At 38.6% G+C, this 27533-nt stretch overlaps 2 protein-coding genes across 5 annotated transcripts; one reads left to right on the top strand and one right to left on the bottom strand.

Moving 5' to 3' along the window:
- Positions 1-1270: 1270 nt before the first annotated feature.
- CYB5RL (cytochrome b5 reductase like) lies at positions 1271-18266 on the bottom strand. Of its 4 annotated transcripts, none has more exons than XM_081946907.1 (7): positions 18142-18266; positions 16318-16497; positions 14127-14275; positions 8888-8975; positions 6391-6495; positions 3747-3950; positions 1271-2235 (listed from the first exon to the last, which is right to left on the bottom strand). In XM_081946907.1, the coding sequence occupies exons 2-7, from the start codon at positions 16492-16494 to the stop codon at positions 2032-2034; spliced, it is 927 nt and encodes a 308-aa protein (XP_081803033.1). In that variant the 5' UTR covers positions 16495-16497; positions 18142-18266; the 3' UTR covers positions 1271-2031. The 4 variants fall into 4 exon arrangements, with proteins under 4 accessions (XP_081803033.1, XP_081803032.1, XP_081803035.1 ...); XM_081946906.1 differs by having other exon boundaries at positions 18173-18253; XM_081946909.1 differs by lacking the exon at positions 18142-18266 and adding an exon at positions 17928-18134.
- Positions 18267-18372: 106 nt separating this feature from the next.
- On the top strand, positions 18373-26399 carry MRPL37 (mitochondrial ribosomal protein L37). Its single transcript, XM_081946896.1, has 7 exons — positions 18373-18860; positions 20053-20236; positions 21556-21671; positions 22226-22411; positions 22634-22779; positions 23592-23795; positions 26202-26399. The coding sequence occupies exons 1-7, from the start codon at positions 18470-18472 to the stop codon at positions 26277-26279; spliced, it is 1305 nt and encodes a 434-aa protein (XP_081803022.1). The 5' UTR covers positions 18373-18469; the 3' UTR covers positions 26280-26399.
- Positions 26400-27533: the final 1134 nt, after the last annotated feature.

Below are 27533 nucleotides of genomic sequence, written 5' to 3'. Positions count from 1 at the left end.
AAGAAAGGGTCTGTAGGATTTCACTAGATTGTCAAATCTATCATGGATAGAGAACTGCAGCACTCACATTAGCAAAACATACTCAGCCTGGCAAAACAAGTGTGTGGAGTGTGAGAAAGAAATTTAAAGTTGCCCACTTTCTTTCATCAAATGATATCAGCAATCATCACCATTGGCCTATTGGTTAAACCGGATTATTTTGTTCCTAAAACATTGAAGACTTATCATGGTCCACTTGTTGTCGTTCTTAACACGTTTCCTAATTAATTTGCAAGGTTTAATTGCTTTGTATGACACAACCTGGGAGTTTTACATTTTTTCAGGGACTTTTGCAGAGTCTGACGCTGATCTAGCAGAGAGGGAATGATTGGCCCAAGGTTATCAAGCTGGCTTTCATTCTTAAGAGAGATTAGAAACTGGGCCTTCCCTCGCCTACTCCAATATTTTAATATCACACACAATCATAGTTCATTGATGTGGACTCAAAATTGCATGTGTTCCCCGCAAAACAAACCCTAACACATTAGGATTGATTCCTGCTTGCATCCCTGCTTTCTTAGCCAGTCACTTTTCACTCCCATCCCACTCTCTTCCATCCTACCTCTGCATCTCCTGATTTCTCCAGGCAGCTGGCCTTGACTGCTCCTGCTTCTCATCCTCAGCAGCTGCAGGACTCTTACCTTACTTCTTGCCTTACTTAATAGTTATATATTTCATATAAATTCTTCCCAGCCAAAACAATAGTCTCATGTTCAATACATACATTACATTGTACGGTATATACAAAGACATGAGGATTTGCATTGTTTTGAGTCAGATCACTGAGCTGCCTGTTAAGATAAGGCTAAATAAAGATACGATAGACTCAAGCTGGAAACTTATGTACAAAAGCAGACTTTCTAACACCGAACTATAACCTTTCTCTACTTAGAAGCAAAGTTTTATAGATTGTTCTATCGCTACTGGGAAAGGTATATTCACTACAGTTTGGGGCATTTTCTATTCACAAAGCAGTTTCTATGACTGAAACAAAACTCAATGCAATTTTCCATTAGGCTAAAATGTCAGGTTTCCTTGGTTTACAGATCAATATCTTCCCCCCCCCCCCCCTAAAACAGATCAGATGTAGTCCTTATGATACAAAATGAAAGTGTTTTGGTCTCTTATTATAGTACAGATTTTGCTACCTGAGTTTCAATGGGTATTAATAGATTCAGTAAAAGCTAAAATATAACAAAGCTTAATCTTATTCTTATCAGTTAGTGTTTTATTGAATTCAGTGTTCCATAATATATAAACAAAAACTAGAAAAGAACCATAACCAGCATGATTTGGAAACGTACTGTGAAAAAAAAATGCAATTCTATTTATTTATTATGTTATTTATTAGAACAATTATTGCTCTGCTAGCAAAATAATTGTTAGGGGGATATTTCACAAATGTACTGTATATTTAAATTAATAGGAATAAAATAATACTGGAATCCACTGTTTCCAGTTATTGTGATTCTTAAAGAAGTGTCAATCCGGGGGATTTAGAGTGTACTAGAGCAAGATTCACAATGTGTCCTTCAATTTTTAAAAATCATTTTTCAGAGAATGCTGATAAAGCAACTCTGATAACATACAGCTACACAGCAGAATGTTCTCCTCAGATATCATTCACAGTACAACAAAGCAAGAGATATATTTTTATAGTGTAATTCGCGCATGTGGTTCAGCTTGTCATGGAGAAAGTGTTTCAGGTAACTCAGATCAATAGCTGGAAAATCAAAATGGTGACTTTGATCTTTGTTCCTGTACTGTATACATTGCACCATACCAGATCTCAATATCCTCACAAAAGGCAGAGGAATTTTACCAAAACTCGCAACAAACGGAATTACAGTAATATAATTAGCTCTGAAATAATGTTCATTTATGGAATCTTTCATAAAATTCTTTATATACATCATACAAACTTTTAAAAATAGTTCAGCAAACCTGCCCACTAATATTTGTAGCCAAGATATGCACTTCATTTGAAGTGATTTAAAATATAAAATATGACTCTTTTTCAAAACCAATTGCTTTCAAGCACTTCTCCATATCTTCATTAAATGTCACTGAGCCACATACTAGTACAAACGGTTGCCTTCTACATGTGTTCACCATACTCTTAATCAGGTTTTCATTTATTCGACCAAGGTGTGTTGTGTCTTGAAAGCTCCATGGCAGATTTTTAAGTGACTGTTCCTAAAAGGTAAAACAGATAACATGTGCAACATTTACAAAATTCACAAAAATGCATGATGAATTCTAAATTAATTAAGACTTCAAATGCATTTTCAGAACCTCACATCAATAGTCTTATCTGTCTAAAACAGTCATTAGATTTGTAGAGACTTTATTTTAAAGTAGAATCCTACTCTTCTATTTTAAACTGCTTCACAAAACCTGCTAATTTAATAGTCTAAATCTAGCTAAAATTAGTCACAACTAACTTTAGCGGGATCATTGACATTCTTGGCTAATACGTAACGCTTAGTTAATTTGATCAGAGGATGAAGAAAATGTATTCATAAAGAAAGATTGAACCTTTATGAGGTTAAACCCAAAAAGCATTCTCTTCTTTCAAACTAGCTGATCAAAGCAGAAACCTGAATATCGTGATGGCTTCTGAAACGATTGCTTGAGCATCTCACTCAGATATGCCCTGTAATGCTGTTAATATGGAATAAGTAGTTTGCTGTCTCAGGAGCCCTATTTGTGTCATAAGAGATGCACTGAATTTATGCATTTGTAGGAAGCCAGAAAATGTAGAGAGAGAAGGAAAAAAGTATAGAAAAATAAAGAGAAGTGTGAAAAATGGGCACTGGACTTAATGGGAGTAGCCACCCTCTGTAGATTTTTAAGCTTCCTTGTGTCCTCCAAAAGTAGCATGAAAAAGACCAAAAAAACTGACTTCAGAATTGAGCAGGTTCTTCTTGTTGCCTGCTCTAATCTAATATTTATAATATAGGAACTCCTAAAATTATTTAAACACTTAAAAGGGGATCAGATCAGGGGTGGGTTGCTGCTGGAGTTACTGCCGGTTCGCAACCTGCGCACAATAGCGCACTTCGCGCACACAAGACACGCACTGTGCATGCAGTTCAATGTAAATTGTTCTGTGCATGCAGACGTATGCAGTCACCAAAATCCAAAATGGTGGCAGCCAAAGGGCAGCGAGGGAACCAGTTCGGGGGCGTGGCAGGCCTGGGTCGCTACCGGTTCTGTGACCCAGGTATGAATTCCACTACCGTTTCTACCGAACCGGCAGCAATCCACCACTGGATCAGATGGAGAGGAAGTTCTTTCAAAAGTGCAAAGGGGTCTGAGGCGACTCCTGCAGGAGTGCATTCCAGCACTTATAAGCAATACAGGATTTACCTCTCTCTGGAGTGCCTGGTGAAGGGATCTCACATAGTGAAGGCATGAAAAAATAAATTTGCAGCTGTTTGATCGGACTTTATCTTCACAGATGGGTCCTGGATTTGCAGAGCTTCAGCCAGGAAATCCTTCTTAACCCTACCTGGGATCATCACCAGGGATCAAACCTGGGCTCTCTGCATGCAAAACATGTACTCTGCTGCTAAGCTACAATCCAGTTACATTGAGAATGCAGGATTGTTAGGAATTCGTCATCCACTATTTGCAAAGCCCACAATCAAATGAAGGGAATGTCTCAGAGGTACCAAGACACAATTTGTCAAACAAGTATTTACCTGGCTTAATACATAAAATGTCCTGATGTTCCAGAATCGAGACTGTTCTTGAAGAAGAGCTTTCATGTAAATATTTTCAAAACTTCTGAAGCAGCCTACCAGAGTTACAAAAGTTTCATCAACTTCATTTTCAGTTATGTACTGGATAATAGGAAGCATTGGTGCTATGCCTGTCCCAGAAGCGAGCATGAGGAGTTCTCCATACTAAAAATGAAACAAAATATAGCAAATGTGCCTTAAGTCATCAAAAAAAAAAAAAAAAGGAAAGCAAGCATTTTGCAAGATGAATTTATGATACCACCTCATCATTTTCTGCTAGGAAAAGAGATGGCGTAGAAAGGAGTGACATTCAAATGTCTTGAGAAGCCATTTTTATTCAATGTTTCCATATTCCTAGACCGAACCGCAGTGTTATCCCTGTGTTCCTAAGAAAGAGTCCATTGTTGTATAAGCATCCACAGCTCTTCTCTTTGTTGTCCATCTAATGAAAACAGCGTCGCCCTTTTATAGTGCAAACTCAGCCCCTATATACTTAGACTTAAAATAACATTATTGTCACTTTGAATGTACGCTAATTGGCATACATTAAAATGAAATTTCATTGCATACAGCTCTCAAAGGGTCACCACCTCCAAAACACACTACATAAACATGACAAAATAAATACAAAATTATGCATATACACACATGCCCACATATATGGCACCTGCATGTGTGATAGCACAAAGCACATACACCAGGGGTGGGTCTTGTTGTTTTAATAGAGCAATGCTGCCAATTCCATCAGAGTGATTGGGAAACACCATCAACCTCCTAATCCACAAACAACTCTATGTGGGAATATTTTTAACACCTTCCTCTATAAGTAAGGAGAGAAACAACAGTGCAGACTGGATTCAACTAGTGGAAGGCCTTATTGTAAAGTTGTAACAATGTAAAACTAGAGTTTGCTCTCTTTAATTACAAAATCATAAAGAATGGTGGTCAGATTTAAACCAACAAAAGAAGTTAGATTTGCATCACTTTGATTTAAATCAGACTGTGCTGGATGACTCCACATAAGGAACATGTATGTGTCACCCAGAAATAAATGTTTTTTTGTTTCAGATGAGCATTTGCAGTATAATCCTATATACAAGACCAAAGGAATACTTATGGAATGTTCCTTAGCAAATAAATTTTAGATTCCAGCCTTAAATTATCTAGTTAATAATAACAAAATCCATAAGATTATTATTTATTTGGATGACTGCTTTATAACTACATAATTTTGTATTCAGAATGAAGTCTGAAGAAGGACTAGGAAGATCTTAGGAAGATGATGCTGTTAGCTATTCATAAGCACAGCCCTATACAATGGGCTATATTTAGCCCATTGCCTGAGCATTGCTTTCAAATAAAGGGGTCTAGGACCATGCTGGAAGTATCCTAGTTTTAAATTCATATGTAAGACACATTATTTAATCTGGCTGTATAAGTGTTCCAGGATGACTTCATTAGACAAATCTGTCCTTAATTGCATGTGTAATAATAATAATAATAATTTATTATTATTGTAGTAGGATTGGGCTGTTATTCCATTACCTCAGGATTTCCCTACATTGGCAATTTTAAGACGCATTAACTTCAATTCCCATGCTGGCTGGGGAATCCTGGGAATTGAAGTCTGTGTGTCTTAAAGTTGGAAACTCGGCATTATCTGAATTTTGTACTTGGAAAGTATTTGCGTGCCCCCCTCCATTTGCAGTATAGGTAATACTGCCATAGGATCATACATTGATAGATGTGAATATGTCGACTTCAGTTGTATGCTACAATTTTTCTTTTTCAAATTTGAAAACAAATTATAGTAAATAATGACAATGTTTACTGATATATCTCTACTATTCTCAAAATTGGCTCGTCTAGTCATAGCTATATGTATATCGAAAACATAAGGCTATGTTCAAATTATACTTTGCGACCCTCAAGCTATTGTATGACTTCAAATAAATGACATTTTCAAAATCTTCAATCAGATATCCTACAGCCATTATGTTGTTTAATCCAAGACTTTAAGTTACAGGAATAAATTACATGTAATCAAAGTACACCTGCTGTTAGTGATTTCAAAATAATAATAATATCTGCCAACACCGTTACCTTGGACTCTGTAGATTAGTCCACATTGCGTTACCCCGCCATTCTCCAATATGAAGCTCTCTAGATATAGCAGTATTTAATTCCCATAATCCCCAGGCAAAGGTAGAAATGGTAGTCCTTCTACTTTGACTGTAACTATTGAGGCATAATATTATTTGCCTTTGACTTAGTGAAGGCGTTACAGCATAACATTGTATGTGAACAAGATGAATACCATCAGCAGTAATTCTATAATTACTAGGTATTTAGTGGTAATTAGTTAAGCCTGCTGTAGCGCGGGAATTACACTAGGAAAAGTTTAGAACTAAGTAGTTGAAAGAAATCATAGATGAAAATCCAGAAAAAAGAATTAACTCCCCTAATCTAAAAGTTGCACAATAACTGATGGTATTTTAATAATCCAGGAAAGAGGAGATTGGCTTATGGATTTTTTTCCTTTCATTTTCAAAAACCAAAAATGAATCAATGTCGGTGGTGGTTTGCTACCTCTTATAGATATTACCTGATTGGCTGTATAGGGAAAACCTCCAAATGGTCCTCTCCAAAAAATGATGTCTTCTGTTTTCCATGATTTTATGTATTGGGACATTAGTCCAGTCTTATAGCACTTGCAAAAGAACCAAGAATCAAAGAAAGCAAATTAAAAATAAAAAAGATAAGGGAGGGAATACAAACTTCCAGTAATTCACATCTTCTCAATTAAAACATGTGACTTTTTTAAAAAAGCATTTGGGTACATATGAATATGGGGAGAAATTAAATCAGGATACTTAAATCTAGCATTTGTGTGCAATGCTTCATTACATTAGATTTAAATTAAACATTGTCTTTTGCTTTTAATCCTAATTGTGCACAAAAACTACGGAAGTATTTTTAAACTTGCTCAAACTACAAACAATTTGCAAGCAAGATTTTTTATTTACTAGATATACTAATTGGCAGCAGCTGCAAGTAACCATTCATCTTCTGTGTATTTATAGAAACAAGAGAACATTCTGAGAAGTAAAATTCCAGTTGTGTTATTTTGCCTTGTTTGAGTCTTCTTTCAGTTATGAATTTTGAATAGAAATGGATCTGTGACATACAAAAATTTGTTCACAATTGAAACCCTCAAATATTCATAAGTAACACTGGTAGGAAACATTTTCATACATAACAAAAGAAGTGGGATAATGAAAACTAAGACTGCCAATTTATACTGGTATTGTGCCTAAGTTTTGGACAAATAACTTCCAATAGGAATCTAGCAAAATAAAAGAATTTTGTGTAGCACCTTGAAAATTACAATATTTATTATAGTGTAACTCACTGTACATGTTACAGATTCCTCTTCCTTAAATTTGCATTGTTTTTACCCAACAATTAAAATAAATGATTTCTTTTCATTTATCTACAGCAATTTCTACTGTTACATGTTGCATGTAGTATTAGACTGCTTTTAGTGTAGAAAACTGTGCCATGTTAAAAAATGTTGGCAAGTCTAGCCACAGTGAAGAGAATGGAGATATTAAATTAAAGGGGTGGAGAGTGAAGACTTCAGCTGCTATGTATCTCATGTAATGGAATATTGGTTTCAGGGGAGAAAATGTATTAAGAATAGATTTCTTCTTCATTCCAATGCAGAAACAATCAGACCGATTTATAATAAATTCTTTTAAATAACAGAAGAAAAAAATCGTACAGAGAAAAACTCTATACCAGGTTTTGCTACTCCCCACCCCTGCAAAAAAATCATATTATTAAAGAATCATTCAAAAATAAGGATAAGCATAGAAAATCACCACTCATGCACACCTAACTGTACTGCAGTGCTGTAATCATGGAACACAGAGGCATTTGAATAGCACTTGGGATAGTACTATAGTTGTAAAAGCAGTAATAGTATTACTACTATTAATAATACACTACTTCCCAAAATTGTCTGGATTGAGAAAGACATAACAATCTACACCAAGCTATACAAATGATGGGTGTTTCCATCTCTTTTGTTAGAGCGTAATAATGGTTTCATTTGGGTTGAGTAGATTCTATAGGAAAGGAAAGTATTATTACAATTGTTGTTACTATTATTACAATACAAAAAAATCTATGTAATAAGCGAGCAGAGTCAACCTATAAAAATAATGGATTAATGCAGATTAAATATAGTAAAACATGTCACAATAACTGAGTTAGAAGGAACCTTGGAGGTCTTCTAATTGAACCCCCTATACCATTTCAGACAAGTCATCATCCAATCTCTCCTAAAAAGCCCCCAATGATGGAGCACCCACAACTTCTGAAGTTCCCCTGATTAAATGTTCTAACTATAAAGACATTTCTTCTTATTTCTAGGTCAGATATCTCATTGATTAGTTTCCATCCATTGCTTCTTGTTCTGTCTTCAGGTGAATAGGTTGATCCTCTCTTCTTTGTGGCAGCCCTTTAGATATTAGAACACTGCTATCATGCCACCCCTAGTCCTTCTTTTCATGAAACTAGACAAGGGATGTCAAACTCGATTTCATTGAGGGCTGCATCAGGGTTGGGTTTGACCTCGGCGTGACCAGGGTGGGTGTGGCCAGCTCGATGTCACTCGTGTTGGGGGCAACATTGATACCAGAAAACTAGCACACAATTTATGGTTCACACTCCTAATGATAAGCAGAAGGGAACCTGGTGGCTCATTGTGATTTGCTTCAAGGATCTGCTACAACAAAAACTGTTTTCCACTAGGGTGTTCATACCTTGGTTTCTAACAATCTTTTTTAAGTTTCAGGAATACATGTTTCACTTCAGTAACAGAGGGCATCCTGAAACAAATCAGCTCTGTTTCTCCATGCTTTATCCTGCTGCCTAGGTTGAGTACGGTTTGGTATGGGGCAACAGGAATACCAACTAATCAAAACTTTAAGGGCAGGCCCCCAGTTCTAAAAGCCAAAGCTGAGCACTCTTGTGGCATAAAAGATGATCGTTGCTGTGTCAAGCTGTTAATTTATAGAACAAAGGCACCTATTTACCTTTATTAAAACTTCAAAGAACCCTTCAGCATTCACAGGCGTAATTGGAGTATAAGCTCTCTGAACCTCCAGACCGTTCACTACTCCTCTGAAGGAGAGAAAAATGAGAAAAGGAGCGAAGATCAAGGGATGGAATCTTGATTTCAATCTCCAACAATTCTTGTAAGTCCTGTACGGTTCTCGCAACAAAGGCTACTGCCTGAAAAGCACTGCAGGCATCCTTCCTCATCTCCATGGGTTATCTTCTGCCAGCCAAACAACAGATTATTCCTTCCCATTTTGCAGTAAGTTTGCAGAGATCCAAGTATTGAAATAACCTCAGGTTTTTTCTCTCCAGCACAGCCATATTACCTCCTTAACAATTCTTCCTTTTTCCTAAAGCCAGACACGGTATTTTATGTTGCAGTGCTCTGCTGCTACAAAGTAAGAAAAGAATGACACTGGGGAAGCTGAGGATTATTAATAGTTTGCAGCAGAAAAGGGTTTTTATCTTGACACCATTGTTAAAAGAATAAATAACCAATGTGTAGAAATAAAAGTTAACAAGTGATACCTGCTATGCTTAACAGCCTGGTGTTTTTCAAATAAAATGTATTTATATATTATGTTTATAAACCAGTCAATTCTGGACAACTTTGGGCAGTAAATAATTATAAAAACCAAGTATAAATACAATTGATAGGGAGAAACAGAATGGTTAATCTGAGGGGAATAAACCACAATCAATCTCTCACCTAGCAAAGGAGCCCTCCAGTCCCCTGGCACAAGTCCTGGGATACAGCTAGATTTTCACGACTCATTTGAAGAAAAGCTGCTACAGAGGGCAGGAGCTATTACAGAGAAAGCATGCTTCTGGGATTACATCAGGACACATTCTCAGCAGATAGCACATAGAGCATGACAACTCCGTCTGAATAGACAGGATGGGCAGAAACCATGGGAAACAAGCAGTCCCTCAAATAATGAGGCCTAAGCCAGGAAGCTCTTTATAGATAATAGCCAGCACCTTGAATTATATCCAGAAGCTTGCTGGCAAGTACTGTCATGCACTCCACAAAGCAGAAGTATTACATGGACATCCTATGGCAGTGATGGCGAACCTTTTGGGGCTCGCATGCCACAAGTGGGGGGAGCGGAGGGGGGTTGTGTGCGGGCGTGCCGCACCCATAATGCAACGCGCGAACCCCCAGTGCGCATGCGCGCACAACGCGCAAACCCCCCATTTTTACATGCTTTTTTCGCCCTCCCCAGGCTCCAGAGGCTTTATAGGAGCCTGGGGAGGGCGAAAAGAGCCTCCCCTGCCCCCCCGGAGGCCCTCCGGAGGCTTCAGGGACCGTCCGGAGGCTTCCCTGAAGCGTTCGGAGCACTTAAAACCACCCTCCGAGCAAACCGGAAGTGACTTCCGGGTTGCTCGGAGGGTGGTTTTAAGCGCTCCGAAGGCATCAGGAAAGCCTCCGGACGGTCCCTGAAGCGTTTGGAGAGCTTAAAACCACCCTCCGAGCAAACCGGAAGTGGCTTCCGGGTTGCTCAGAGGGCGGTTTTAAGCGTTCCGAAGGCTTCAGGGAAGCCTCCGGATGGTCCCTGAAGCCTCTGGGAGGGGCGGGGGAGGCTCTTTTCACCCTCCCCAGGCTCCTATAAAACCTCTGGAGCCTGGGGAAGGTGAAAAATAGCTTTTAAAAAGGTGAACTCAGCTGGCCAGCGCGCGCATGCGCGCTGGCCAGCTGACAGGGCAGCACCTCGCGTGCCACTTGTGGCACGCGTGCCATAGGTTCGCCATCACTGTCCTATGGTATGCCCATAACTGCCTGTACTGCAACATTTGGACAGTTAAGTGATCTTCAGAGACAATTCACTCTAGAGTGCATTGCAATAATCCATACCCAAGGTGAATAAGTCATGTGACCATGAATCTCCTGATCCAGAAAAAAGCATAACTGGCACACCAATAGATCTATACAAAGGTCCTCCTGGCCATGGCTGTCATCTACTACCCAAGTAGGAGCTGAGAGTCCACGATAATCTTTAGGTCACACATGCGTCCTGAATGCTACCACATCCAAAACTAAGAGTGATATTTCCCAATTCCAAGTGACCCAACTCCCACAGCTACTTAACTCTTGCAGATGGAGCCTGAGTCTCTCCACAGAGACAGCTCTGGCCTCCAGGTACTGGGACAAGCATAATCTTGTTTGGCCTTGGATTGAGATATAGAATTGAGGCAAACGTCTTGACCCCCAAACAGGCAGATGATTGTAGGCACCAGCCTCATGTAGGCATTAAGCAAGAGGAATGACAACACCGAGCTTTGCAACCGCCCACAAACCTGGGCGTCATACTTAATTTATCCCTCCTATCAACCTTCACTGGAATCAGCCACAAAGAAAGGAGGAAAGCCTGTTACAATACTTACATTTCCAACAGATTGAATCAGAAAGTTATAATGATTTATAGTATTAAAAGCTGCTAGGAGATCAAGGGGGATCAGGGCATTTGTACACCGCCCCCTTGAGTTTTCAAATTGATCAAGAAGCATAATTAGTGCCATCCCTGTGCATCAGTGATATTTTCCTGTTCAAGTGACAAAGATATCCCAAATTATGTTTGCCAGAACAATCCTTGAATAGAAACAATGGGTTCAAGGTGATTGGTGCTATGATTTTTTTCTTGGAATATTTTTCTCCCTGAAACTGTGTGTTCTAAATGTTTATGGAGATTCTCAGTCATCCAGATCACGGTTGTCTCAAAGGTGCTTTTTCAAGAGGCAACTGGACTTCCTGGCTTTTCTTTGAAGACGTTTCGTTTCTCATCCAAGAAGCTTCTTAGCTCTGACTAGATGGTGGGGAATGTTTTTCTAAACATACTTTTAAGCTTAGACACCTCTATTTAGTTAGATTTGAATGTGATTTCAAGTTAAGTGTTTGTGATACAAATTGATTGAGCATAAAAAGTGCAGGTGGGCTCCACTTTCTACTTGTGCTCCAGTCTCAGAACAGCATTAACAAAACTAGGAAAGTAACAAACAAAAATTGTACCTCAAAGAGGTTTTGAGAAACTCTGTCATAATTCCAGGCCAGGAATCCCCGAGCTGCATCAGACTCTATGCCATTCTCAAGAATTATCAGCCTTGCTGAATCTACCATTAAACCGGGCAACAGAATCAAGCAGCTCAGGCAGGAATGTTGCTATGTAGCTGGGAGGTTGATAAAACCGCAACAAATGCAAAGACTCTTTAGAACCAAATTTTAACTATGAGCTTTGGCTCCTGACTTATGGGATCTTACAAAGCAGCTGCCATATTTCTCTCTGCCAAGAAATCATGCCTGATGCCAAACATGACACTTGGATGGCATATCTCCAAGAGTAGAATACCCCTCCTCTGAAAACATCCAGTCTCAATAAAACATGGCAGGTCAGCTGCCTCTTCCATTATCAAATTATGGATAAGAGGTTCTTATTTGGGCAGATAGCAATTTAAGAGCCACAGCCAGAGATCAGGGCCAACAAGGATTTAGTAGCTTAGCATCCATAGTGAATATTAAAGGTGGGATTGATCTCAACCACTGATAGTATCTTTCCTGTACCTTTGGATCACTGCCTTGTCTTTGTCTGCCCATCACCACCCTAAAGGTATTTCATGCCCTTAGTTCTTCCTCTGTCCAAGCCTGATCCTGATCCTTCTCCTGCTTCCTCAGCCAAGGGACCCAACCAACCGTCACTCACTCTCTATCAGCCTTATAAGGTAGATCTGACTAAGAAATGCATGCCGTAGAGGTCAGAACCAGGCCATTAACAAGACTGACAAGACATTGTCACAGTCAGTTGAAGCCGCCAGTTCTGGCATCTGGTGGTTTTATACAGTAGGCTTCTTTGTGTTAGCCTTCATTCTGGTCCTTGCTGCAGCTCTTCCACCAGCATTTTCCATCACCACTGATACTTTCTGGGGCTATTCCTTGATTAATTAGGAATACACAGACAAAATACTTTAATCAAACCTTTCTCATTAATGTTCTTGAATACTTTTAATAATCCCAAGGGCTGATATATTGAATGCCAGAATTGAGGAATTTTGGAAATAGAAAATCTTGGACAATTTGCTTCTTGATAGCATAGGAATATTCATTTATCTAGATTTATTATCACATACACCAGATAACTGTAACTATGTGTATAAAATAAGCAGATGGTTAAGATATGTCTAACATCTTTGCAAGATACAGCTTTCATTATTAAGCCTGGTAGGTAGGTAGGTATATGTGTATTTGCTCTCATTTTCTAGTTACATCCCCATATATTATTTTTCCAAAATGTTAATATTGAATAACGGCTTTAGAAATAGGCTCAAATAGCAAAATTTGTTTTGTAGACTATAACTTCTGTGATACAAATGATGATTTAATCATGAAAGCCAGAGATTTTGTCTTGAGGTTGATGATACTCATTTATAGAAATGGATCTAAGTGCAGCCATTTCAAAAACTAGAAGGTGACTTGTCACAGCATTTTTTTGTCAACTTCCATTATCTGTCAAGTGCAAATCAATAACTGACAGCTGTGGAGTTCAATACAGTCCATATTATTATCATTATTAAGTTACGTGAAACAGCTAGCTATCAGAACAATTGTATAATCTTAGTGCAACTGCTTCCTAACATCAGGTTCATTTACACGACTATTTTAATGGCTCACAGATCATTCAGATAATCAGTATGATATAATGCACAATGGACAACTATCTAACAATATGTCCATAGGGCAAGTCCTGCTAGTTACTTTAACTAATAATTAGTCTACCCAATTGTTGGGAGGATGAAAGTTCCTGTAATTCTTTGGAACTTCTTGGGGAAATGACAGAATACAATTATAATAAATACATAAATTGTCAAAGACATAGTTTTATACTACATTTTATTTATCTACCTAATAGTAAAACAAGATCACATTGTCTTTGTGAATCAATTCACTATAATTCTATACTCTTTTTTCCTAAAAAGTGGTTTTCATACACACATTTAATTCTACCTCCAATAATGCAATTGAAAGAAAATGTGACTATAGGGTAGCATATGCTATACAATTAACAAGATTAATAAACTCAATGAATTCACACATTCTTTCAAAGGAATCACTTTGGGAGTGTGGTAATTATGATGTACTCAGTATGAAATCTTTACAGATCAAGAGCAAAATTGAAAAACAAATTGCACACTACGGACAGTTTTGCTATAGATTTTGTACAGTACCTTAGCACAATATGTTGTCCCAATCTCAACCCCAAGCTGCTGTTTCCAGGCAATTTAAAAGTGTACTGGTAGGTGTCCTCGGTCAATTGAGTCACAGAGCTTATGATGAAAGCCATAAATATTTCTGGATTTAGGTCTGAATTGCTACTCTGCAAGAACAACAATAAATAATTACTATTTTAAACAATACCCTCCAAACTGTGGCACTACAAACAAAAAGAAGTTTTTAAAACCAAATACACTAATTATCTAATTCAATAGGTTACCCTTTTTGAAATCCCATTTGAATTCCAACACCTGTTTATTCACGTAATTCTGAATTTGGCAACGCCTTTCTTGCTCATGAGAAACGAAACCTAAAGACTGTTGTGAGATTAGTAAAAGCAAAATACCTCAATTGCATAGCAATAGAAAATATGGTAGAACACAGAATATGTAGACATTTTTCTGTCTTGCCTTTTCTTACACCATTTCTTTCAAAAGCAATTCCTTATTTTACACCAGCCTTTCTGCCTTCCATATTTTTCTCTTGGCAGAACAACAAATGCTTTCAATAATTCCAGGACATCAGGCAAAACTATGTGTAAAGATCTAGTAAAAAAGTTTATTTTCTAGATTTCACACAGTCTCACACAGACCTACCTCCATCCTCAAAAAAAAAAAAAAAAAAGCAAATCCTTTTCATATTTTTGATGTTATTTACCATGCGATTAATCTTTTTGAGAGCATGAAAGCCACTGTATTCTTTTTGAATTTTTTAAAACTAAACATCTTGAACAAGAAAGCAATGAACTATCTGTATGTTCTACATTAAGGGCAGAGAGAAATGGCTTCCAGGCTAGAATCTCAATCAGCTCACTGCAAATAATGAAGAAGTCTTAATCCTGACATTTTTATTCGCCGACTCTCATGTTCTCCGGATTTCTCTATCAGTGTACATTCCCTCTAGTTTTACAAACTCATGAAACAATCTGTGCACTGTTTACTCACAAGTAAGTTCCAAGAACTTCAAGTAAATCTGTTTAAGTAAGCTGCTTAACAACTATTCGAAGTTATAACAGACCTCCTTGGGCTACATATAACCCAGATTTGAAATTCTGATGGAGCCCCTCCCCACCCATCCCCGTTGTCATGTTATTGCATTTTGGACATTCAGCAACCAGTCCACATGTATACTGTTTGCAACATCTAACAATCAATTTCTGGCAAAAAAATAATAATGCCCATCACGAGTTTAATCATTGTGGCATTTGCTTAACAGCCACAGTGATTCACTGCTGCAAAAAAACCCAAAAAACATAAAATCAGGCATGGTAATGTGGTGACCCACATAATGACCAACATGAGGGTAATTCCGTGCTCAATTAAGGTGATAAATCAAGGACCACCTGTACAACACCATCCTGTGGGTAGTTGATATTTCCACTGAGGTCCAGACTACAGCAGAATAGAAATCTCATTTGCAATACCTTCTCTAGCATTCCTCTAATACCTATTTATTAGGTATAATACTATAATATCATATTTATTTATCTTTATAAATATGGTATGACTTAAATATTGATTTATTAAATAACATATTAATAATACAATAAGAAAACACCTCTGCATTCTCTACAGTTCTGGGAAATTTGAGAAGCTTGACTGTTTTTTAGAAACCTAAGACAGGGTAATGCTTAATCTAGGAAAAAATAAGTGTCAATATGGCGAAAGCTTGAATTCGTTTTTTCCCTAGAGTGTTACATAGCTCTAGTATTCCTCTCCTTGAATTTTGATTCCAAATATTTCTTTATCTTTCTGACTCATAGCCACCAAAAGCTTTGAAGCAATTAAAAGCAAAATAAAAGAGAGAGTGAAAACTCGGGTTTTGCATCTTTAGTTATCGGAAGACGTGTAGGAGTTCCACTTTGCTGTAATTTTTGCTGTAAATTAAAAAAAAGGTCTATGAAAGGCATTCAAAAGAAATGCTTTGCAATGCATGAATGCAACATCCTCTTCAAAGCTTTAAATCAGCTGCATCCTTTAGTAGAGCTTATGTGGCTGCTTTGGGGGGAATGACAGATAAATGAAACAACTCTGCACACACACTCAACATAGGGGCAGTCAGCAGCTTTCATTTACAAGAATAAAATTTGTGAAGCATCTCTCTGAAATGTATGACACAGCCCTAGTAACTTTAATAATAATCTACTTGCTGCTTCTTTCTGGATAGAAGGCTTATATCTTCTTTTGCCTTGGCCTCTTCCCACTTCTTTAGGTCTTCCTGATATATATCATAAATGCAGGGTTTGCAGCCACTGCCACAGCACTGAGATGACAGTGGCTCTCTGGGCTTCAGAGACAGCCAGACTTCTTCACTTTGATCCATTACCTACAAAACACAATCCAACATTATTCCATTTAAAATTGCTGGATGGGGATGATTTCTCTCTTTTGCATCAGACATGGAAGTAGGTGTCATTAAGTATAGAATAACTGCAGGGCATATGATGTATTGTGATGCAGTTAGGCAGCATTGGAATTTAAATTAGAAAAGGCCAGATTAAACGCCACCTTTTTAATAAAGTTCCTTGACATTTTAGGCTCTATCCTATTCAGACCAGCTTTGAGGTGAAAAAAACTATAGAGTTGTATACTGTCTCAGGACTCCTATTAAGAATATGAATACATGTACTACATACAACAAACTATGTATTGCCATGGATCAGAAGGTGGTATATCTTAGTTTCATCCTATTTGGGGGCAAAGACTGGCATAAAAAATCCAGAATGGATAAAACAATAGCACTATAAAAAAACACTTAATTTTGATTTTTATGGAGGTATAGAAATCTAACATTCTTTTAATCATATTAAGTTAAAAAGATATAAAACTGGAACTAAGAATAATCTAAAAACTAATAATAAAATTGTATTGTTATTGATTTATTGATGAGAAGACATAATAATTGCCTTCAAATATTTCAAAGGCAGTAGAGGTCAGGGCAGAATTGTTCCAGGACACAGAACAAAAAAACAAGGAATTAAATTACAAGAAGGGAAGGGATCAGGGAAAAACATCTTAATGGCAAGAGCTATTTCACCATGGAAGAGACTGGCTTAGCTTTTACTGGGGGGGGGGGGGGTGTTAAACAAAAACAGGTTGCACATCTGTCAGGTATAGGTTGGCCCAATTTCGACATGACAGGTATTACTGTGTGATTGAATCCTGGCTCTTTGTAATCTGTGCTATGCACACAATGCAAATGAAATAAGGGTGAATGTCACCTGCCACGTTGAAGCTAGGACTGTTACTGCAGATTCCCTGATTTAGGTTGGAAGACCTTCATCTTGTCAATCTATTGGCTGTTCAGGGCTCTTGTGAGGGGGTTGATGGCACTGGTCCTCCTCCACTCCCTCTCCAAAATCACCCTAAGATCCCTCCCAATATTGGCCAGGACACATTCAGAGGTTTGCTTAAGATGAATAGTAGGTAATCAAGCAAGTCTGTTTGATGCCCACTCTTCCTCCAAAATAATGCGAGGCAACACCACACATGTTTTGCACACCTTCAGAGGCTCTCAGCTAGTATTGGCATAAGGAGAAATGCTACTGGGATGCTAATACAGCTAAGAACAATGGAAAGCTACCTCACTCGTGGGGGTGGGGGAGTATCTGAAAGAGATACTGCAAAAAGATGTTCAATCAGAACAGAGCTAGAAGGGACCTTGGAGGTCTTCTAGTCCAACCCCCTGCTCAAGCAGGAGATCTATGCCAAGTGACTGTCCAGTCTCTTCTTAAAAAGCCGCCAGTGATGAAGTACCCACAACTTCTGGAGGCAAGCTGTTCCGTTGGTTAATTGTCCTCACTATTAGGAAATTCCTCCTTAATTCCAGGTTGCTTCTCTCCTTGATTAGTTTCCATCCATTGTTTCTCGCCTTGCCTTCTGGGGCTCTGGAGAATAAGTTGAAACCTCCCAATCTTCTTTGTGGCAACCTCTCAAATACTGGAGTACTGCTATCACGTCACACACACACCCAAGCCTTCTTTTCTTTAGATTGGCCATACCCAAGTCGTGCAACCGTTGTTCATAGGTTGGCATTGGGATAAAGGCTTAATGCCAGCTCATCGCTTGCAGACCTCCCCCCACCTTCTCTCTCATGCAGAGACTTAGCGCATGCGCGGCCCCGCCCCTTCAGAAAGATTGAAGGCTCTCAGCCCCGCCTCCCTCCCTCCAGCTCAGGAAAAGAGCCCTGCTTGCCGTCAATCACCCAAGGTGCCCGCCTCCTCTCCCGGCATGCTTTTCGCAGCCGGATCAAAAATGGCTGCCGGCCGCTGCCTTCGCTGAGGTGACCGGTGCGGAAGATGTTGGCGGCGCGGCGGCTGGTTAAGCGAGAGGGGTGCTTCTGGGCGTCCTGGGAGCAGCGCCGCAACAGGGGGCTGTACGGGCCGAGGACCCTCAGGCGCCCCTTGCCTCGCACTCCCTGGACTCTGAAGGGGCCGCCGCCCGGGGGCGACTCCCTGCCATGGTACTTACGGAGACCGCCGCCGGTGCGGGAGCAATTGCCGGAGCTTGACACGGTGACATACGCGGAGAAGATGTACCGGGTGCCTTGGCTGGCCAAGCCGACTTTCCCGAAGTGGGAGAGGGGCTGGAACGACCCTTATCACCGCCAGAGCCCCCCGATAGAAGAGCTGCCCGACTACAAGACACGGCCTTGCTACGAGTTTCACCGCAGAAGCCGCCTGCAGGAAGGTAGCCGGTGGCGCGCGGGCGGTGGGCGGGGCTTGGCCGAGGACGCCCCGCCCCCTCGCATTCGAATGGGGAGGGCGGGGGGGGGATCGATTCGGTTATGCTAATGGGAGCCAGCAAGCGGGCTGAGGTAAATTGAATGAGATGGAGCTCTGCAAATAAGAGAACCGGACTAAATGTTTTATTCGTATGACAAGGGCTGATGCTCGGGGGAGGGGGGTGGAGTTATTTCAATACAGGCAGTCCTCGGATTTATAACAGTTCATTTAGTGACCGTTCATAGTTACAACGGCATTGGAAAAAAGTGACCTTTTTTCACACCTATGACCGGTGCAGCATCCCCCTCCCCCACGGTCACATGATTTACTTTCAGATGCTTGACAATTGACTCACATGTATGACGGTTGCAATGTCCCGGGGTCTTTGGTGACCTTCTGACCAGCAATGGAGAAATCAGATTCACTTAACAGCCATGTTACTAATTTCACATCTGCAGTCATTCACTCAACAAAGATGGCAAGAGAGGTTTGTTAAATGGGGCATTTAACAAAATTTCTTACTGAACAACATACGTTTTGGGCTCAGTTCTGGTCGTGGGTCAAAGGCTACCAGTAGTTACATTAGTTGTATGTATATTTTAATGTTACTTTTGTGTCTTCGAGTCAGTTGTTGACTCCCAAGCCTATGCAATTTTCCTGCCATTGTTTTTTGGAAATGGTTTGCCATTTCCTCTTGCTAAGGCTGAAAGTGACTGGTCCAAGGTCACCCATTAGAACTAATGACTCATGATCTCCTATTTTTTAACTACTGCATCAAGCTGGCTCTCTGTACATATACATACATGCATGCATACATGCATGCATACACACACACACACAGATATCTGTATACAGCATGTAATATAGTTAAAATTAGTTTCATGTGATCCTAGGTTAGCCATACTGACCCAATTTATTAGGTGCAAGGTTATTTCCAAAGCAACTCAAGCCAGTATCCATTTACTGTACTTATTGTACTTATGCCATAGTCATGCTCTTAGGAAGTACTTTGTCTTTGTAATTATTCTTTTCCTACTTCTGTAATCAGATGTAGAAGTAGTATACAGTAGTTGTCATTGGAGGAAATTGAGCATTGTGTGTAATATGAAAAGCATATATTCATTTTTCTGTGTAAATATGTACCTATTTATTTTGAGGTGTGAAGCAAGCATTGTGGCTAATGAAGGCAAAGCTAATAGAAGGCTTACCTCCCCCAATACTGAACATAATGAATGACATAACTTACCAGTTGGAGGACCAGGATGAGAGAATTCTAAATGCAATTTCTCATGCTCGTTTTTGGGCTGGCACTGAAGACGATATTTCTTTTAATAAATACAGGTATGTTTTTAGCCTAAGTTTTCTTTGTAGCTTCAGAGTTTGTTGGTGCTCTTTGTCATTCTTTTAAACAAGTTTTTTAAATAAGTTAAAATTAAACAAGTTTGTTTAATTGGATTATATCTTGCAGTAGCTTCCAAAAATGTGTAGAAGAAATATGAGCACTGCATTCTCTGAGCTACTGCTTATTATACTTTCACTGATTTCTGCTTGTAGAGTAGATAGTTCATCCTCTTAAATGACTCAGAAATGCTGTGTTGGATATATGAATAAAGTACTCTTCCATGTAAGCTGCCTGGAGTCACCATATATGAGTTGGATGGCCAAATAAATTTGATTGACAAACAATTACATTTTTAATTTTATAAAAGCATTTTTTACTATCAGGAATTTGGGAAATATTTTTCTGAGCTTTTTATCTTTTATTCCTTGCATAATGCCATGTGGCTGTCTGAAAATGTTAAGCTAGGCAACTGCTGGTGGTTATTACCAGCGTATAAGGTGCTTTACAAAGAAAAAATGGACAAACATCTATTCCAAAATTTATAGGGATCAGCAACATGGTGCCCCAGTAAAAATATGTGAATCCTCATTAGATTAGAAAAGCTCACATACTTTTGAGGAGAGAAAAATTCACAGGATCCCAAAATGTCAAAATCTAATACAATTTGGTCATCTTGTAAGATTTAGATTATTTTTAAAAATTGTGTTTAGTTTTTGATTGCCTTGCCTAAATCCCCAGTCTATCACTTAAAACCCAATTTATCACTTAAAAAAGAAAAAAGGTAAACAAAATGAATGCAGAATATTTCAGTTATATGATTTCATTACTTTATATGGATGGATGTTTTTTTTCTGAAATAAAAAGAGGAATTGTAAAAAGGTTTTGAAAGGGGTATTTTTTAAACTTTGTTTTAAACCTGAAAAAAATGAAACAGTTTTGAGTGTATGGGAAGAATTTTGCAGTAAATTTAATTTGGTTATTTAGGATTACATAATGACAGAAGGTATAAAATTATTTCTATCTTTCCTAATTATTGTCTCTCTTTATAATTAGAAAAGGCAGAATACATTTGGAAAATAAGTATAATTTGTATTTATAATCATCTTTAAGTTAACGTATAAACTTTATTGTAACAGTTGAAGTAACTTAAAACCAGTTGGATTAATAACAAATACCTGGCATGTTATCTCATGTACATTTGTAACTATCACCTTATTTTGTGTTTGCCATTTTGCAAATATTACAATAAATATCAGTTAAGAAAATCCTGATACAGTGAAACTTCTGGCTTGGATCTAACTATCCTCTTGTTCTGAAGTCCTGTGCTTCTGGAAGACCTGCTCCACTTGTGCAGGTCAATGACTGTCAAATTCCCCTCACTGAGTAAAAGAATGATGTCCCAAGATTACAGAGCAACAGCTACATGGGAACGAGGTTAGTTAAAACTGTAAGCCTTCTTTAAACTAAGGACAAATGTCCCAGATTCTGAAGTAGAGCCAGTGATGTTATAAAGTTATCTTCTGTGGTATAAAGGTTTGTCCTGAATAGAGGAAATGCTTTGTTTCTTTTTATTTGAAGAAAACTGTTCCTAGAGAGGAGGGACTTCACTGATCTGTTTGTATGTGTTTGGGATGAGGAGACAATCCAGACGCTGGGTAGATTAAATTCCTTACCAGTTATCAAATATTTATGGAAAAGAAGTTTACAAAGATAGAATGCATAGTTAGAACAAATATGAAGCATAGAACATTGTTTTCAAAGAACAATGTTAAACTCAGATTTCAAATGTCATTTTTCTGATAGTAGCTGAGCCAATGTACGTTGCTAGGTCAAATAGAAGTACTTGATATATTCAGGTTCTCTATGATTTCCAGAATTGAGAAAAGAACAATAGTCACTCGGAAATATTCATTAAAAGTTTTTTTTCCTCTCTGGTTTTTATAATATCTGGCTTATAACAAACTAACTTAAGTTACTTTCTTTTATAGAGTCTGCTCTCATTCAGATTAATATTACCGCTGGAAAACTTCTGAGTGCAGTAAATTGTCTACAACCTATAGCATCCAGCGATGAGATATTAGCCACTGAAGATTATGATTTAGAAACTTTCTATCCTATCTCACCTATAATTGATCTTAGGGAAAAGAATGTATACAAAATAAAAAATGATACTGGTAAGTTAAACATAATTTGTTTCACAATTTCTTAATTTGTAGGTGTGAATCTACTAAATGAAATATGAGAGTAAGAAAGTCTTAATACAAAGAGTTGAGTGAATGTAAATGAAGAATCAAATGTCCTAAGTAATTGTCTGACGATTGTGGATTATATGCAGATGGTCGTCTTTTGCAGTAAGTTGTGATCTTGTACTAAATTATTCCTTAATTTATATGTAGGTTTCAACAAAGGCTACCCATATCCTTATCCTCATACATCATACACTATTGAAAGTGGAAAAAGGGAGCTATCGGAACATTTACAAGCCAGAGTTTTGATGTTTGCTTTTGGGAATGCTCTAGCCAAGGCTAAAGAACTTTATGGAGTAAGTATTATAATTTAGACAGAAAAGCTATGACTTGTCATAACTGATCAAGAGATGCTGATTATTTTTGCTCTTGACAGTTCATAATTAACACCACTTCATAAATATTGTTCCATTAACTGTTAACATGATATACACATGTGCAGCTTCTACAAATCTTGATTTCAGATTTCTAGAAAAGAGAGGGGGGGAAAGCAATATTTGCAAATCTAGGACATATTTTTCTTGATCCTTGTTGGACCTGAATTTTATTGGCTGGCTGTGTGAAGACACATAATCAGTGTGAAGGCACTATGAGAGTTGTAGAGCTGACAGTATTGAATAAATGATCAAAGGGAGCAAATGGAATTTTAAACTTTGTGAATGTATGAGGTAACTGGATGCACTTTTGAATTTCCTCTCTTAAGAGTAAAATAATTTCTGTAATATTTGTAATTCCTGAACAGTTATGACTACTATAAGAGAAATTCATGAGATTGAAATGGTTTTGGTATATTATCTAATGTTGGAGATGACAAAAGCCAGCACTGATTTTCCTATTTGTTAAGCTGTGGAAAATTGGTCTGTTCTTTGGCAAAGCCACCTGTGGGTTTTCTGCTACATGTCAGGTCATCATCAGTCAAAATACAATCAGCAATTTGTGTTTGGTGAACCTGCATGTTACTTAGGTCAGGACAGCATGTCAGGTATTAACTATAGTTTGATAGGCATGTATTTGATTAACGTCCAATTATAGCTTCCTAATATCTGTGATAGCCCAGTTTGTCTCCCCTTAAGCTTCTCACACAGCTTTTCTTTTTTTTCTTGCTCAGGATGAACCCAAAGTCTTGGAGAAGCCAGTAGTTGTTCAGAGTATTGGTACAAATGGCCAAGCTTTCCACTTTGTAGTGTTTCAGTTAAACACAACAGATTTGGACCCTAGCCATGGTGTTAAAAATGTGGCCTGGCTGGATGCAGATCAGCTTTTATATGAGGATGCCAGGAAGCGTCCAGAAATCAAGAAGAAAATAGTTCTGGTATGTTGAGAAAGTGAAAACTTGATGATCAAGTCATCACCAAAAGAACATTTAAGTTTTTAATTTGGTTAGAAAATGTTTATTGTTGGTTAGATCTACATTTGGCCTTTTCTCCAGGAGCTCAAAGTGACTTATGTCAGAGGAGCTCAGTCCTTATTATCAGAACTACACTTTGAGGTAGGTGGTCTAAGAGTGTGATCAAAATCACTTCAGCTTTTCACCGAGAGTGGAGTAGAAAATGAATTCCCTAGTCCTAATCCAGGTTCTACACCACCCTGGCTCACATACAACTGCTTTTAAGGCTAATGCGGTTGCTGGTAAAGCTATTTCAAAGTTTTCAAAGTTGTATTACTGTAATATACTGTAGTGGTCTGAAAACCATAATTAATGCAAAATGTAGCCACTAGGCAACACTAGGATGCAAAACTTGGGACCAGATTCTCCTAACTTATATCAGGTTCTTTCCAACTACATCAGTCATCTGTGATCATCAGGAGAGCCCGTGTTTGGCTTGCAAACTGCTCTATGGTATGCTAACATCAGTGAAGGATGGCCTTCTCTCTGGTGCCCTTTGTCCTGTGAAATGACCATTCCCTATTATACATCAAGCATCATTTAAAAACATCATCCTATTTAATTTGATTTTTCCCAGACATATGTATGCTGGATTTTAAAAAAATATATCTAATAGAATTTTTAAAGTGATTCAGGAATATTTACAGTGAGTATATATGTGGTTCTAATATTTTTAAATAAAAAAAATCTTCCTCCACTGTAATAGTATATTTTGAAAGTCCTTTGATAGAAATCATCCCCAGTACTAAAGGGTGGTTCAAATAGCTTAATCCATATAATTAATTATACCATGGGGCAGTTATAATGCTGTGACATGCTTTCTAGAATGGGTTTGTCAAAAAAGCCAACATAGGTTTGTCAAAAACAGATCATGCCAGACTAATCTTATTGCATTCTTTGATAATGTGACAAAATTAGTGGACCAGAGAATGCCATCGATATAGTTTATTTGGACTTAAGGCATTTGATAAAGTAGACCATAACCTACTACTAGATAAAGTAGAAGAATGTGGGTTAGACAGCATCACCACCAGATGGATTCATAACTGGCTGACCAACCGCACTCAACGTGTAGTCCTCAATGAAACTGCATCTACATGGAGGGAAGTATGCAGTGGAGTACCCCAAGGCTCTGTTTTAGGCCTAGTACTCTTCAACATCTTCATCAGTGATTTAGATGAGGGAACTCATCAAATTTGCAGATGACACCAAGCTGGCAGGAATAGCTAACACTCCAGAAGATAGGCTTAAGATACAGAAGGATCTTGACAAACTTGAACATTGGGCACTATCTAAAAAAAATGAAATTCAATGGTGAAAAGACTAAGGTTCTACATTTAGGCAACAAAAACAGAATGCACAGGTACAGTATAGATGGTACCTTGCTCAGTAGTAGTAACTGTGAAAGGGATCTTGGAGTCCTAGTGGACAATCATTTAAATATGAGCCAGCAGTGTGCAGCAGCTGCCAAAAAAGCCAACACAGTTCTAGGCTACATCAACAGAGGGATAGAATCAAGATCACGTGAAGTGTTAATACCACTTTATAATGCCTTGGTAAGGCCACACTTGGAATACTGCATTCAGTTCTGGTCGCCATGATGTAGAAAAGATGTGGAGACTCTGGAGAGAGTGCAGAGAAGAGCAACAAAGATGATTAGGGGACTGGAGACTAAAACGGTTGCAGGAACTGGGTATGTTTAGTCTAAGAGAAAGAAGGACTAGGGGAGACATGATAGCAGTGTTCCAATATCTCAGGGGTTGCCACAAAGAAGAGGGAGTCAAACTATTCTCCAAGGCACCTGAGGGTAGAACAAGGAGCAATGGGTGGAAACTAATCAAGGAGAGAAGCAACTTAGAACTGAGGAGAAATTTCCTGACAGTTAGAACAATTAATCAGTGGAACAGTTTGCCTCCAGAAGTTGTGAATGCCCCAACACTGGAAGTCTTTAAGAAGATGTTGGATAGCCATCTGTCTGAAACAGTATAGGGTTTCCTGCCTAGGCAGGGGGTGGACTAGAAGACCTCCAAGGTCCCTTCCAACTCTACTATTGTATTGTATTGTATTGTATTGTATTGAATGCATGGCCATCTCTGGGTAAGAATTCCTAATATGTTTTGTCTTATGCTGGAAACTAACTGTTGACAGAGTTTCCAAAAGGCAGAAATTATATTACTTACATTGCTGGTCTTATTTTTTTTCTGATTCTTTGAACAAAAGAAAACTTTCTGAAGAGAGAATGTACCATTAAATGCAGTAACACACTGCAACATTTAGATGCTGACCTAATTTGTGTGCCAGACATTGAAATATCAGGTGTTCTCTTTACAGATTCCTGCTGGAATACATGGCTACAACCCAGACACATTCAAAAAATTCCTGGCGCTCTACTTGCACGGTGTTGTGTGAACCAGGTCCCAAGAAGTCTGAGCTCAACTTCTAGTTCTTCCTGAAATATTACACTAGATGTACAGTTAACACAAGACTGAAAAGGATGTTATTTTTTAATAAAATACATTTTTCAATACATTTGTTAAAGATTAATACTTTGAAGAATCAGAGTAAGATTTGATGCAGTGTTTCAAGGCCACAGGAGAAGAATTAAGTCAAAACTTTTAACCACTTTGAAGGATATTTTTATTTACAACATTGGATGTATATCCCAGAAGGTATACTGAATTAAGATAAATTTTAATTTAAAATTTTAATTTAAAGCAGATCTATATGTTGAATGGATTCAGGAAGTATGGAAGGCAAGACAATTGCATTCTTGCCTAAATATGAGAAAACATGTCTTCTTTGAATTTTGTTTCTCAAAAACCATGTTTATTCCAAACAGTTTGGCAAGTTATCCAGAGCATGATTGTTCTGGAATTTGCAACATTTCTATTTCTATTTATTGAATTTATAGACCGCCCCCTCTCCCTGAAGGGACTCGGGGCAGTGTACAGACAGAACTAAAAAACCGTATACACAATAAAAATATATTAGAAACCCATTAAAACGAATTAAATATAGAGTCTGTACAATAGTGGTAAAAATTAAAAACAGCTTAAAAGTCTACCCCTAAAAATTTAAAATACCGGCCAGGAGGATTGAAGATTAAAGCTACAATTGGGCCAGCCCAGCTAATTGGAACAGGTGGGTCTTGAGTTTCTTGCGGAAAGGAGCGGAGATCAGTGGTAGTTCTGATGTCGGGGGGGAGGTCATTCCAGAGGGTCGGGCCCATCACAGAGAAGGCCCTACTCCTGGGCGCCGCCCGCTGGCATTGCTTAGTGGACGGCACCCGGAGGAGTCCCTCTCTGTGAGAGCGAATTGGTCACAGGGATGTGTGGGGTAGGATGCAATCCCGCAGATAGCTAGGTCCTGTGCCATGGAGCGCTTTAAAGGTGATAATCAACACCTTGAAACGCACCCGAAAAGCCACAGGTAGCCAGTGTAGCTCGCGCAGGAGAGGTGTTATATGGGAGTACCTGGTACTACCCATGATTGCCCGCGCGGCCGCATTCTGGACCAGCTGCAGCCTTCGGGTGCATCTCAAGGGGAGCCCCATGTAGAGAGCATTGCAATAGTCCAGGCGGGACGTCACAAGCGCGTGAGTGACTGTGTGAAGGGCATCCCGGTCCAATAGGGGACACAATTGGCGCACCAGGCGAACCTGGT

This window comes from Natrix helvetica, assembly GCF_964273705.1.
Source record: "Natrix helvetica genome assembly, chromosome: 3".
Classification (NCBI taxonomy): Eukaryota; Metazoa; Chordata; class Lepidosauria; order Squamata; family Natricidae; genus Natrix; species Natrix helvetica.
Note: the sequence above shows the minus strand (reverse complement) of the source record. Positions and strands in the feature narration are given on the sequence as shown.